At 42.9% G+C, this 13,897-nt stretch overlaps 1 protein-coding gene across 1 annotated transcript in view; it reads left to right on the top strand.

Moving 5' to 3' along the window:
- The window catches only part of AFF3 (ALF transcription elongation factor 3), a 318,188-nt gene that overhangs the window by 233,247 nt on the left and 71,044 nt on the right, over positions 1-13,897 (top strand). The window contains exon 10 of the mRNA XM_054272311.1: positions 11,351-11,391. Within this exon, the coding sequence (XP_054128286.1) occupies positions 11,351-11,391 (41 nt within the window). The remainder of the gene's footprint in view (positions 1-11,350; positions 11,392-13,897) is intronic.

Here is a 13,897-nt window from a genome sequence, read left to right as displayed (position 1 = left end):
ATAACACATAGAGTAATAATTTCATCATCATCTCTCCCAGAAAGCATCTGAAGCTTTGTAGCATGAAGATGTCAAAATTGTACTTAAGATTGTTCAGACTACTGAATTGTAGTGGTTATTGCCTTTTGGCTCTTTGAAGTGTAGCACAGCACATGAAACAGTCCCCATTATAATAACCTGCTCTTCTCCGTAGAGGTCACTGGATAACTTAAATCAGTCTTGGGTGAAATATTAAAAGGAGATTGTCAATTGTAATGTGAACAATTCTCTTTTCCCCCCCCCTCACATGTCCTTTAAAAACATGAACATTTTGTAATAGAAAATAATTCCTTTAAAGGGAGAAAGATCCCGGGCATCATTTGTGCAATTCGTGTCAATGAATAGCCAAATAAATTAGCTGACTGGTACACATACATGGAATAATAATCTAACATATTTTTGCAGCCCAAGTCTGCTTCCTCATGTGCATTTTTTTTGCACAGGATCAGGTTGGTTGCCGCTGAAGTTTTGTGGCTGTGAAAATTTATTACCCACAGAGTCAATCTGCATTCTGGCTGCCAAGTCTGAATAAATAGAGTCATTGTGCTTGTCTGGAATATGTAACCAAAGTTCATCGAGTCAGCTTGACTTTCCCATCCCACGAGATTCATAAAAGCCAACACCCTGGTATGTGCTCTTGATTCCTGCCAAAATTTTGTAAAATTGTATAAACAGAAGTTGAAGAAGCGATCAGAACACACTCCCAGGGACATGGCTCTACACTCTAGCCCTGGCTGGTCTCAAAAGGGAAGACACAAGATTTTTCTTTTCAAAGAAAAAATAATATGACTACTCTCCTGTGGCAGCAGGTAACCACAGAGGTTTAAGGTGCCCCCCCCCTTGCAGGGTGCACAGGGAGGCAGCAATCAATCCTCCCAAGTTCCTTCATTTTGCTCATGTGTCCTGCACTGAAGGAGGAGATCAGGCAGCATTTGCCTTCAAGTGGCCACCTTCCTCAAGAGAGGACAAGGACAGACTGGCCCTGTGAGTGGTGTAAGTGAAACCAGCCCCTCCACAGGCAAGCCAAGACCAACAGAAAGCCTTGTCATTTCACAGGAGACCTCAGGGGAAGAGCAGCCTCAGAAAGTTCACAGCTTTAGCACAGTAAAATGAAAGTCTTGTCAGCCTGATCTGGCTGGCCACGGGAGCCCCATAGGGTGCTGGAAGCCCACCCAGCCTGGTGCCTTCCTGGGCATCTTGGGGTTGCCTCCCACCCATGGCAGCCCAGGGACAGTCGCGGTGGGCTGCTGGCCCTGGGGGACTTGTCCATGCTTCAGCATCACCCTGGTCATGGGCAAGCCATAAAAACTAATGCTGATTTGAGTTACACTTGCAGCTCCCATGGGAACACACCTGCCTACTTTTTGTTCCCATCATGTACGCGCTGAGGGTTACCAGGTACATTGCTGGAAATGCATCCTTCTGGCAGGACTGTCTGCAGCACAGGCATTATGGACAAGCCAAATCTGTCACTGCAACAGGACAAAAGTCCATCTATGTGCTCAATGGCAATTGGTGTGGGACTTTTTCCTTTCACTTCTGGATATGGAGTGAGAGTCAACAAAAAGAAGAATATCATCCTGAAATGAACAGTCACATATCTACCTTCTCCCCAAAGGAATGATACTTAATAGAGTCATTATAAACAGTACTTCTGCATATGAAATGTAATATTTCAGCTAATTTGAAGCCATCTGTAATGAATTGTGAAACAAATTGATAAAGGAGCAAAGATTTCTTTCTGTAGACCTGTTAGGAGAGCACTTTCCAAAGTGAAAGATTAACTGAGCAGAGCCCCAAGGCAGGAATATCTGGAGAGAAAAGTTTTATTGGGCAAATTGCAACACAACACTGCATAGCCCTGTTCATTGTTAGAACCGTTTTAGACAGTGCTAATTGTGTTCACATATGCCATGTCCAAATATTTTAACCACATTATGTAATTTTAGTGTTGTATTCCCTTTTATTCACCTTTTCATCAGGCAATATTTAGATCCTTGATCAGAAAGGAAAATGAGTGAAAAAGGAGATGAGAACACTCAGGTCTAGAGAAAAAGCACAGAGTCTGCATCATTTCTGCAAATGAATTTCTCTCAAAAAAAAAAAAAGCCTTGACAAACTTGGAGGAAAATATCTTTCTGATGAGAAGTTTTTCACTCCACTGAGCACAGAAAACTTATTTCATGAAGTCTGGCTACACACAAGTCTGACTGCAACCAAAACCACACAAATCAGAGATAAGCAAAAGTGGAAAAAATTAAGTTTTGGGTAAAGGAATGGCTGGAACCTCAGGTGTTTTTTTTTACTTAATCCAAGTGCTCTGTTCAGCCCCCTGTCACTATAATGTGAGTGTGTTTTTAGACTGGAGGAATAGGCAGTGTAACAGCCTTACTTAACTTGGGTAAGTCCATTATTTCCTATGTATTAGAGAAGCAATTCTTTTGGTATCCAACTTAACTAGAATCCAGAGTAAGATTTAAGCCAGCTGAGCCAAGGTTTTTTGTGGTTTGCCAGCTCTGATTTTAAAATCTCCGTGACATCTAAATTTGCACTTCCACAAGGCATGACAAGAAGACCGAGATTGCCTCACTGAAACTGTCAGATGAAACAAAATAAGAGCTCAGTCTTGTCCTGCCAACTTGGCTCACATCACTGCCTATCTTACAAAATCAGATTCTATGGCTGGCAAGCAGGATCAAGCTCTAAATTTGAATGCCACCACTATAAATGACAGTGAAAAAAGTTTAAAACCTGCTCAGATCTTGGACCTGCACAAAATTTGGGGACATTTGAAGATGGCACTTTGATCTGCATGCTTCTTAGTAGCAAGACTCTGAAATAGACAGGAAATTAAATTTAAAGTGTAAGGGCATCTTCCTTGTCTCTTCATGTGGATGCTGTGACTAAGCTAAGTTTTAGCTTGGTAAATCTCCAAAGCCTGCCCTTTTCCACTCATATCACTTTTTTCCAAGACTTCTTTCTGTATCTGACGTAACATTCTTAACCCCATCTTCTTGAAATATTTTCTTAGAACTTTTTCCCCTTGTGAAGTAGAATTACTGCATCAACATCTGTTTTGACTGGCGTGGGAACGAATCCTACCGCAATCAATTCAGCAGTGTTGGCTAACTTGAGGCATAAGGAAGGAATAGATCCAACATTTCCAGGCTGGATTTTGCTTGTCCCTGTCTCTCATAAGCCTTCCAGGCTGTGCACTTTTCCTCCTGTTGCAGAGAGCCCCTGCTGCAGCCAGACACTGTGCCTGAGCCTTGGTCCTGCTCAAGCCTGGCCACCAAGCTCTGTTTGCCTTCAGGCAAGTGCATTCCAGCATGCCTGCAAGAGAAGGGTTAAACAACCAGCAGTCACTAATAATCAGTGCTGTTTGTAACATCCCAGCTGTTAAAGGCTGTGTTTCTGTCACATGTGTGTGCACACTCAGAGCCTCCCCAGGAGTTGCCTCTTGCTCCCTGCAAGGCAGAAGGTCAAGCTCACTTCTGTCCCCTTGGCCATTGAGCCTGGGCATGGGTTTGTTATCTCATTGTATTTCATATTTCTAAAGTCCCATACTGTCACAATCATATTTCTAAAGGCCTGTACCTTCTCAGCGATATTTCTTAGGGGCAGTTCTTCACAGCACAGACTTCTTCTTCTGCTTGTTGCTGCTTCTTAGTCAGGGCTCCTTCCAGGTTCTCCCTGACTGGCCAAGCCCAGCGCCTTTTATCCCAGCTATCTTCACTAGCTACAGCTGCAGCCCATCAAAAACAATCGGGGCTTATCAGGGCAAGGCCTATATACAGGTATTCAAATCCAACACAGATATTTTACTAGGACTCCTACTATATGGGTGATGCCAGCATCACCATCAGCGTGAGGAGCTGTGGGAAGGAGATGTGGTGTACAGAGGTGGGAGACAACAGAGCCAGCTGAGAGCATGTCAGAAAACAAAGTGAACACAAAAAGGGGAAAGAGATTAAGGGGAAAAAATTAATGAAGAAAATAAATTGTGGGGAGAAAGACATTATAAAGGGAGTAGAAACTATATTAGAACATGATGAGAAATAAGTAAAAAGATTCAGAAGCCAATCCATCAAAACTACCATTTAACAAAAAGAGACTGAGGAACCTTTGCTACAATTTCTCCTGCACCTAGGATGGAAACTGCCTCCTCTGAAGCCAGTGAGACTTTAACCACTGGTTTCAATCCGCCTAGGGTGTTACTCCTGTCTTCTTTTTTATTTCCTTGCACAATCCAAGCAAATACTTGGGTAGTAGCAAATGCATCACAGTTGATTGACATAGCATATTCCTGGGAAGTGTTATCACTGCTTGGGGAATTTAGGCTTGTCTTTCCCCTATTTTCACGTATTTGGACTTCTCAAAAAAAAAATCTACTTTAATTTCTGAGCTATCAGACTTCCCAATAAATCTTTTACAGCCCATGGCACAACACTGACAATTCTTGTCTGCAATAGCCTAAGTGCAAGCAGCATTTCAACCAAGTTACTTTTTCCTGGATAAGGAGACTACTTCTGTTGAGACAGAAGGGGTTTTCCAAGGTGACTGCTGCTTTGTTTGCAATGACTGAGACCTTCCTAACACTGACATTGGAAATTCACCATTTTATTAATGTAAAATAACAAGGATATTTCTTCTGCCCATCTCCACTGGAAAAGATTAAAGTTAGCTCATCTGTGTTGAAACCTTGCTTGGTTTTTTGGGGCTAGACTGCAGGAAAAATCTGAGCAGATGCAGGACAGAAGACTCAGCATTTACAGATTTATAAAATTCTCTGTATGGTTAATACCCATGCTGATTATACAGCAATTTGGAGATCCAAATCACTTTACAAGTATTAACTACTTAATACAATGCCCCTGGGAGGTATTTAGGTAGAGCTAAGCAAGAATTATTATCTCCCTGGAACTGACAGGGAGACTGTGACTGAGATGTGGCTTGTTTGAAGCCACACGGTAAGTCAGCCGCAAAGTCAGGATTAGCACTTGGGTCTTTCACTCCCAGGTGCCATGTCCAAGTCACTAGACTGTGTTGCCCCTGAAGATTAATAAGGATTAATGGGCAAAACAGAGTAGAAAGAACAATATATGCCAAGAATATAATAATAAAACTCCAGGGTGAAAAATTAGTACTGAGGTGTTGAAAGGCTTTAGAGAAATCATGAAATTCAGAAGGAGTTTTACAGTTTCTTAAAAGATGTGGCTCTGATGATAACCAACTCCAAAATGGGAAGAAAGGAAGACCCTTTTAAGTCTTACAGTCTGTAAATCTTAAATAAATATGAACCAGACAGTGAAAATCACATTCATACATTTATATTGCAAATTTACAGAGAAACACTCAAGCTGCAGTTTACAAGTGATTTTAAATCCCTCAGAAATCCACACTGGAAAGCAATCCTCAAGCAAAGCCCCTAGGAGCAGTGGGGAGTAAAGAATGATGCAGTGAGAGAAGGCATGTCAGGAGTCACTAATGATAAATTGCCTGACCTGATCTGCTCAGGCCACTTCCTGTGGCCACAAGATACTCCTGGGCTTTTAACCAGAGCAAGTCTGTGGGTGCAGGAGGTTCCCATTACCTCTGTTTTCAGCCCTGATGAGCAGCTCTGCACTCTTCAAGAAGAACACCAAAAACTGGTGAGGGTTTCAAGACATGGGAGAAACATGCTTAACAAATTGGGAGAACATGTCTTGGAGTGAAAGATACCCACAGGATGAACTGAGCCTGTCCAGAGCAGGGCTGCTGCAGGATCACAGCCTGGAAACACTTGGGCAGGGAGGGAGAGGAGCTGGGAGGCTGCAGGGCAGCTCTGTCTCACAGGCACAGGTCTAACTTCCAGCACAAGAAGGTGTTTACAAACTCATCTTAGCGTGGAAGGTGGAAAACTCTGCTTGTGGTTCACAATAAGAGAATTATCCAGAAGTTTTGCTCTGGGTCCACAACAGCGCCCAGGTTTGAAGCAGAAAAAAAACCCCCACTCTGTTAAGTCCCATCACCCAAACTGTGCCATGCGATCAGGTTGTGCCCTTGACAAAAATTTCTTCCTGGCTTCACTGGCTTTAGAATAAACTGCATTTAAGCTAAAAACAAACAAAACCTTTGGAAATGAAAACAGAATCAACATGGAAGACATGTGAAGAGTGAAATGTGAAAGAAGACAGATATAAAAGTGTTTTTCCTGGTTTGGTTCCCAAATGGCAGTATATAGTAATGACATCTTTCCTTAACCCTGGCTTGGAAAAAGTGTGTCTACAGCTCATTAACTGCAGTCCAATACAGGGCGACATCCAGCATTCTGGGTGGTTGCTAATATGAGGGCTGCTGACTTAGAGCATAAATGGTTCACTGCACAGCTCCAGGGCAGCACCTACCACCCAGGGAAGACAAACAAGATGCTCTGGAAGCTGTGCAGTTTGCTCCTGCACAGGCAGCATGTCCCCAAAGAATTGGTTCAATCTCTCGCCACGTGTACACCTGTGCCATCTCAGGGACGTCTCTGCTGTAGCTCGTGTAACTCCATACAATCATTGTAACTGAGCTCTCTCACAAAAACAACACTTAATCCACAGGACAGGCAAGATGGAAAGCAAAATGCCTGAATCTGCCAACAGCCAATTTATTGGCTTTTATTTGCCAAAGGTTGCTGTGGGTGAGGTATAGGAAAATGCATCTACAGTCTGCCCGCAGTGCCTCCAAGACAGTCTTCCAAGCCCAGCAGAACATACTTCAGTAGTTTTCATTTGTTTCTTATCCAAAAATGCCTGTGAGCCCAGCAGTTTATGAAGCAATCCTTTTGCAACAAATTTAAAAAAGAGGGATTTCTGGGGAACACTCTTAACATTCCTGTATCTCCATCTCAACAGCTGTATTCAACCCGTTCTGCTCACTGCTCAGTCCCAATTACAATGAGCTAGCTCACTGCTCAGTCCCAATTACAATAAAAGTATTTAATTTCCTCTCTGATTTCCCTTCAACAACAGATTGCAACTTGTCACACTTCAAGCTAATTTTGGTAGCTCGTTTAACACACACTGAAACCTAAATATGTTCCCAAGCTCTGGCTCATTGCAATAAAGGATGGAGAAAGGAGATGAAATCTCTGGAGGCTGAGAACCTGACCATGATTACTGCTGGCTGAAAACTTGTTTTGTCCCAGTAGTCTGGGGTGCAGTTAGAATCTTCCATGAATGATCAATAGACTACCAACAGATCAATGAAATTCTGCCCTAAATGTATCTGAACCAACTCATCTGGGGATCAAAGAAGTCTAACCAGCCACTGTCCTGCAATTTGAAATTCTTGATGAAGTGAAACAGCATAATTCATACTCATTTACTGTGGCTGGTTTCTCTAGCTCAAGTACCTGCGACACCTGAGTGATTGGTTTTTTCCCTTCCCTGCTTCCTACTCAGCATTTAAGTTACTATGTGGTGAGTTGGCCTCCAATATCCGTGTTCATATTGAGGAGAATCTTCCTCCATTTAGTAACCCCACTGATTCCCAGAACTGAAAATTCAAGATTATGCTCCTTGCTAGTGAACACATTCTACCACTTATCAAGAGAATATTAAGCTTACCATAAAGCACTTTTTAGTGCTAAGTCTTGGAGATATTTAAATTCTGTCAGCAATATCAAAATTATTTCTTACCCCAAACTTCTATAACCAGCATAGTAACCTACTTCCAGGAATAATAAAGACTGTAGAACATATTCTCAGATTTCTTGATGGATGATGAGTTGGCCTCAGTAAAGTTGTTAACGATGTAAAATAAAATGCAAATTAAATAGCACAATCAAAATGTAGCTATTAAAAAAATAGTCATGTAGGCATTATATGATACTAAGTACCACCCCTTTGCTTACATTGTTAGATAGATAATACCAGCATATTAGAAACATAATCAATCACAAAAAAACTGTTTCTATAGCTGTGAGTTCCTCAAACTATGGGCCATAACCATCCATGGGGATTCCTGAATGAGTTTGAATGGGATCACAAACTGTTAGCAAGAAGTGAGGGCAGATATTTTCCCCTATATTGAGCAGCCCAGTCCTGTGGCAAGGAGGGGAACAGGAGAGCAGACTGTAATTAGTGGCTTGCTAGGGAACTGCTAACTACCTTTAATTACAACAGTTCACTTTCTCCAGGACAGGGGAGCAATATAGACTAGAATTAAAATTGCTGGATAGTTGCTAACTGCCTTTCATTGCAGGCAATAGATCTGTTTCTCCAGGGAGGAAGAATAAACTTGTGACTGGATCTTATTCCCCCATCATTTAGAAATGAGGCCATTACCAACTCAGGGGGTCACACAAATATGCAGTCCAACACAGTTGTATTTCCAGCCTGTCTAAGAAAGAAATCAATAGTCTCATTTAGAGAATGTGTGACCACCAGACGAAGACTGAGGTGCCCCATGCAATCTGCATTGCACCTCAGTGAAGAAGGATGTTTATTAAAGGACTTAAAATGAGAGGGTAATTGAAAAAGCAGAATGATCTCACTGAAACACACTTGTACATTGCTTTCTGTGTCCCTGCCTGTCATCTGAACCCACTTTCTTATCATGAAGTGATCACCTTTTCAAAGCTTTCAGCAACTGAATGCATCAAGATGGAACCTGAAGACTGGCACTTGAGGCTGCAGTTCCACACAGTGTCTCCTGGCTCAGCACAGCAAATGGGTCAAGACAAGGCACCTCTCCTCCCCCCTCCTGAGGGCAGCTTTCCTCAAGCCTGGAAGAGAAATTATCCAGCACTTCTTCCTCTCAAAATTAGGGATTTTAGGGAAATGCATCAGTGATATGAACCCCACTTCCCAGCTTTTAGCATCCTCAAAGTTCATGATTGCTTTCTTGCAGTCTCTCAATATCCATGAGGCCTGTAGCTGCAGAGAAGCCTGTCTCCTTCAGTGCCTTCTGGCTACCACAGCCACCATGCACCTTTCTCCAGGAGTGCTCTTCAGCTCCAGAAGGGAGTGGAAGCAGTGCCAGGTGGAAGTGACCTTACTGGTGGACATGATCTAATGTCAGCAGCAAAGGTCTCCACTCCTCCCCAAGCGCCATCCATATTCCCACACTGCACCCTGTGATGTCACACCCTCTCCCTGGGGAAGCAGCTCAGAAAAGAGATCTAGCTTAGAAATAACATAGGAGGAAAAAAAAAATGAAGGAAAATTGTTATTTTTTGACTGGATCAGTTTTCTAACCTGTTGTATTGCACAGCCACATGAGCACCTGTGGTGGTCTGAGCCAAGAGTGGGAAACGTGAGACGTGTCTTGAACAGCACTGCCATATAGTGGCTGTGTGAGATGGAAAGACTGGCCCTGGCTGACGTGGAGAGGAAAAGAAGAGGTGACCTGAATGCTGTCTACACAACTTGGCCATGGAAAATGGCTCAGATAGTGAGAGAAGCTCCTGAGTTTTGCAGACAAAGATGCAATGTAGTGCAGGCCTCAGCATCGAAGCTGGGCAGCTTGAAATTCGAACTGGTTATAGCCTCCTGCTAGTGGGAGTGATTAGGCATGGGAGCAGAGGAACTCCTGTGGGCCCTGGGTGTTTAAAAAGAGTTTAAGCTATAAGTCATTCTAAAACCTAAGGTTTGGGTATCCTCTGAATTTGAACTTACAAGAATGTGTGACATTCTCCTAACAAACCCCTTGCAGAGGAGAGAGGAAAAATGATGCCACCCCATGGGACTGGAGAGTGGCTGCACACTCTTTAAAGCCTATAGCCAGTGGCATGGATAGTTTTGTATGCAAGAGCATGGACATAGTACGACCTCCTGGAAACAGTGAAAAATACTAGACTTGCCATATTATTTTCCTAACACTAAAAACAATGTGTTCATGCCATGAGAAAACTCCCACTGAGCTGCTGAGACCTTCCAACCTTTCCAACAGGTTCTCTGCCCACTGCAGAAAGTCAACACTGAGGAAAAACCCTCGTGTGGGCCATGCCACTGTGTCTTCTGCCAGTCTGGTGGGTGATACACATCAAACCTATCTCCCCAGAAACCCAGCAGGCACAAGTTATTCCAGAAAGTCCCAAGAGAAGAAATCCTGCTTCTAGAATCAAGTGGAAACTCTTCCCACTCTTGTCAGATCTTCAGGCATCCATTCAAGGGATCATTTCACATCTTTCTGTGAAATACAATATAACTGCAGCCACAAGTCAGGTTTTCTCAAGTTTTTATTTGCAATTTGTCAGCAGCATTTTTGCCAAGCCAGAAGGGTTATATCCATACTCTCTGGTGCTGAGCAGGATGCCTGTAAGTCATCTAATTTGTTTGGAAATAGGGATGCTGGCCCCAGCAGGCTGCTAAGACAGGAAGAACAGTTTCAAAACATATTTACTGGTAACTGCAATGAGAAAATAAACTTTAATTTCCCTTCCCCTTGACTGTCTGTACTGCTTAGCTCTGTGCCATGTGAGGCACTGCCTGGACAGGTGCAGCTGGGGATAGGTCACTCTGGGCATGTCCAAGTGGAATGGAGTCTTTAAGGCAGATTTTCAAAACATTATGGATTTCATCTTTGCTTAGCAGCTGGTTACTGTGCCAAAGCCATGAATCACCACATGAAATGATTGAAGGAGGGGGGAAAATAATATTATAATATTAGTGAAGTGGCAGACTAGCTCAGGGATATGCTTTGCAGTCCTATTAAACTTGAGAGGCTACAGTTTCCATTCCCAGACCTGGTGCTTAACACAAGAACCATGTTTCCCCACCCCATCCAAAGAGTTGTACTAGGCAAAAACTGAAAAGCAAACCAGCAAAAGGTCAACCCTGTACTGTGGAGGTAAATGCTGCCAGCAGATCAACATGGCAGTGTTCATGAAAAGCCTGCAGCAGCTCTGGCAAGCTTGGCAAAATTTATAATTCATCACAGAAGAACCAAATATGTGATGTTTGTTTCTGTGGAAGAATGGGAGGAGACTAATGGTAAAGGAGAAGGAGTGAGAGTGTGGAAGCAGGGAGAGGGGAAAGCAGAAAACAGAGCCCTGGCGAATTTTCAGGGACCTACAGAAAAAAATTGTCTAAATAGAGCAGTTCAGACCTCAAATACCGTGTGGTGCTTGGACAATCTTCTGGGGTTTGGCATTTTAAACAAAGTGTTCTTACATTTACTAGGCTGGAATGTCCATTTGACTATAGACTCTCTGCTACTTTGCTCGTACTTTAACATTTTGGACATGTGACAAAAATGTGTGTAACGCATTTTTTAAAGTGTTGATTGTGCTCGTAATTTTCAAGTCAGAATATAAAATAAACATCTCTGCCCTTTCTTCCAGCAGGCAGCACAGAGATCTGCTCTCCGCATTCTATCTGACAGGTACATTTTGTCATTTTTATGAACTATAAATTGCTTTATGAAACGTTGAGCCCTATTTATTGTGGCATATAACTCATAATCGGATTTTGTCCCCAAAGTATCTGTGAACTGGGATGTTAAACATTTTGCATGCTTGGATTTGTCATGCATGTGTAGAGTTTATTACTGCAAAAATCACAGTCTTGTTGTATTTCATACAGAGTATGCAGAATCCCTTGTTGTGATACCAAACGAGAGATAAGAAACTTACTGGAGAAGGCATGAATGATGCAGTAAATTCTGAGCTTTAGAGTTTGCTGAGATATATCTGAGCTCATTTCTCAGCAATAAGTACTTCATTTATTCCGAGATGTTCTCTTTTGACTTTTTCCAAATCCTTTCCCTGGGAATTACTCTTCCTTTGATGAGATTCTCTGTATGTTTTATGCACAAAAACAATGCCCTTTTTTACCCCTTAAGTTTTAAGAGATTGGTATTTTGGAGGAATTTAATTAATTTTTTCACTTCTTCTGGAACTGCAGCAGTGCTCCAGGCAGATAAGCAGGGGACCAAATCCTTAGTGTTCAGGTTTTACTCAGCTCTTTTTCAAGCAAAAAAATCCATTAACTTCAATGGGAAACTTGCCTGAGTGAGGAATTCGGGACTTGGGCCATAGTAAATGTTATAGTTGGGCTGTAGGTCTGCACAGGTATTTACCTTAAATGACTTTTATGAAAGAGGATTGATTGAAATATAAGGTAGCTTTCTAAGATGGTCCTGATTTCTTTTCCAGTTTTGGGAAAGGGGGTAGGGAAGGGGGAGGAGACACTGTACATTTTAGTGCCTGTGAAAAAGAACTAGCAGATTTACATTTTTCCACAAATGAGGTACTGTGTCATGTAGGCTGACACAGAGTAAATTTCCCCATGTCTTGTTGGCAGCCCCCTCTGCTCCGTCTGGCCCCCAGCCCCCCGCCTCCCTGGGAATAAGTGGTAATTGACTCTGGAAGCCAGCTCAGGCCAGGATTTCTCCAGAGCAGAGCCTGTCACTTAGGCTGAATTATATGTTGTGCATGGATGAATAACATTTCTCTCTGCTCGGAGGGTAAGACCGCCAAAATTATTGACCTTCCCTCCCCAAGTTTACAAACACTGTTTTGTTTAGAATTTTTTGCCCCTCTTTAAGGGAAAAAAAAAATCAGAGTAAAATGTATGGGATGTGGGTGAAATTGCTGGCACAGTTACAGGGATCAGAAGTATTTGCTGTAACTGGAATGAATGCAAAAAGAAAGTGGAGTTGGAGTCAGCATTATGCCCCTCTCCCTGGAGGTGTGCAAGCTCACTGCCGAGGCAAAGCAGATTTTGCACTTGGTGGGGACAATACCGTGACCAAAGGAAACATGGGGATTTTTTTCACAGCATTCTCCCCCTGGGCTGCATGTGGAACATTCCTGCAGGAGTGGCCCTGGAGGTAATTAACAAACCCCAAATCCCGCAGTTTGATTTCTCTCTCCCTGGAAAGAAAAGTGCTGGTGATGGATAGATGTTCCCTACCTCCTCAGAGGTGGTGAGGTAGCTGGGTGCAGGCTGCCTTCATCCACAGAGCAGAAGGGCCTCAGTATTAATAGCCATCATGGCTCAGATTTAGGATTTATGTTCAAATATTTCCCTGTCTGGCCCTAAAAGCATGCTCAGGGACTACAGCTTTTCCAACCGGCTCTACAGAAATTTGGCTGCCAGGGTACCCTCCTTCCCCTTCTGGAGGGGGAGCTGGGAAGGCTGGGGGTGCACCCTGGGGGTTTGCCTCCCTGCCACCCATGACCTCACTGCAGCGAGCAAATGGGAGGGCAGGGGGCCAAAATCCCCCACTGTGACAGCAGTTTCTGTCTCTTCTTGGCTACAGCAAGGATGCCTGTGATGCTGCTGCTCATTAGTTGTGTCCCAGCAGCAACTCAGAGCTCCCAGCCACACACCAGCACTTCCCAGCAACAGCTTACCATAAAGCTTTCGGTATTTTTGCCCTTTTTAAAAAAAATACTCTCCAGAAGTTCCTCTTGCAGTTCCTGCTTTCAGGTTCTGTTAAAGAGGTAACAGCTAAACTAAAAGATGAGGAAAGAAAAATAAACGAACATAAAAGAGAGAGTTTTTAAATCTAGCCATTGATTTCTGTAGTGTATCACATTCAGTCTTGTTTTCAGAATGACACAGTAACCCCCAGCAGATTTATGTGCAAACACGAAGATTAGTGACCCAGAAGCTTGACTGAAACAGCTTTTCTGCTTCCAGAAGACAGGTTGCTCTGCACACGCACTGACTGTTTTGTCAGCAAAGATGCACTGGCCCCATTAGCTTTTCATTCTCTCATGAAAAGCCCTCAGTGTTTATTCAGCACAGCTTGGTTTTAATTTTATTGTGCTCTTCAGTAAACTGGTCAAATTATACAGATTACTCACTTTCTGGGACAGAGAAGAGCAGGAACTTAACTCATATACCTTAATGGTATAGAGCTGGCATATTTTCAATTGTCT

Source organism: Melozone crissalis, unplaced genomic scaffold (assembly GCF_028551555.1).
Source record: "Melozone crissalis strain CALT ecotype California unplaced genomic scaffold, PUWL_Pcris_2 ptg000013l_1, whole genome shotgun sequence".
NCBI classification, from domain to species: Eukaryota; Metazoa; Chordata; class Aves; order Passeriformes; family Passerellidae; genus Melozone; species Melozone crissalis.
Note: the sequence above shows the minus strand (reverse complement) of the source record. Positions and strands in the feature narration are given on the sequence as shown.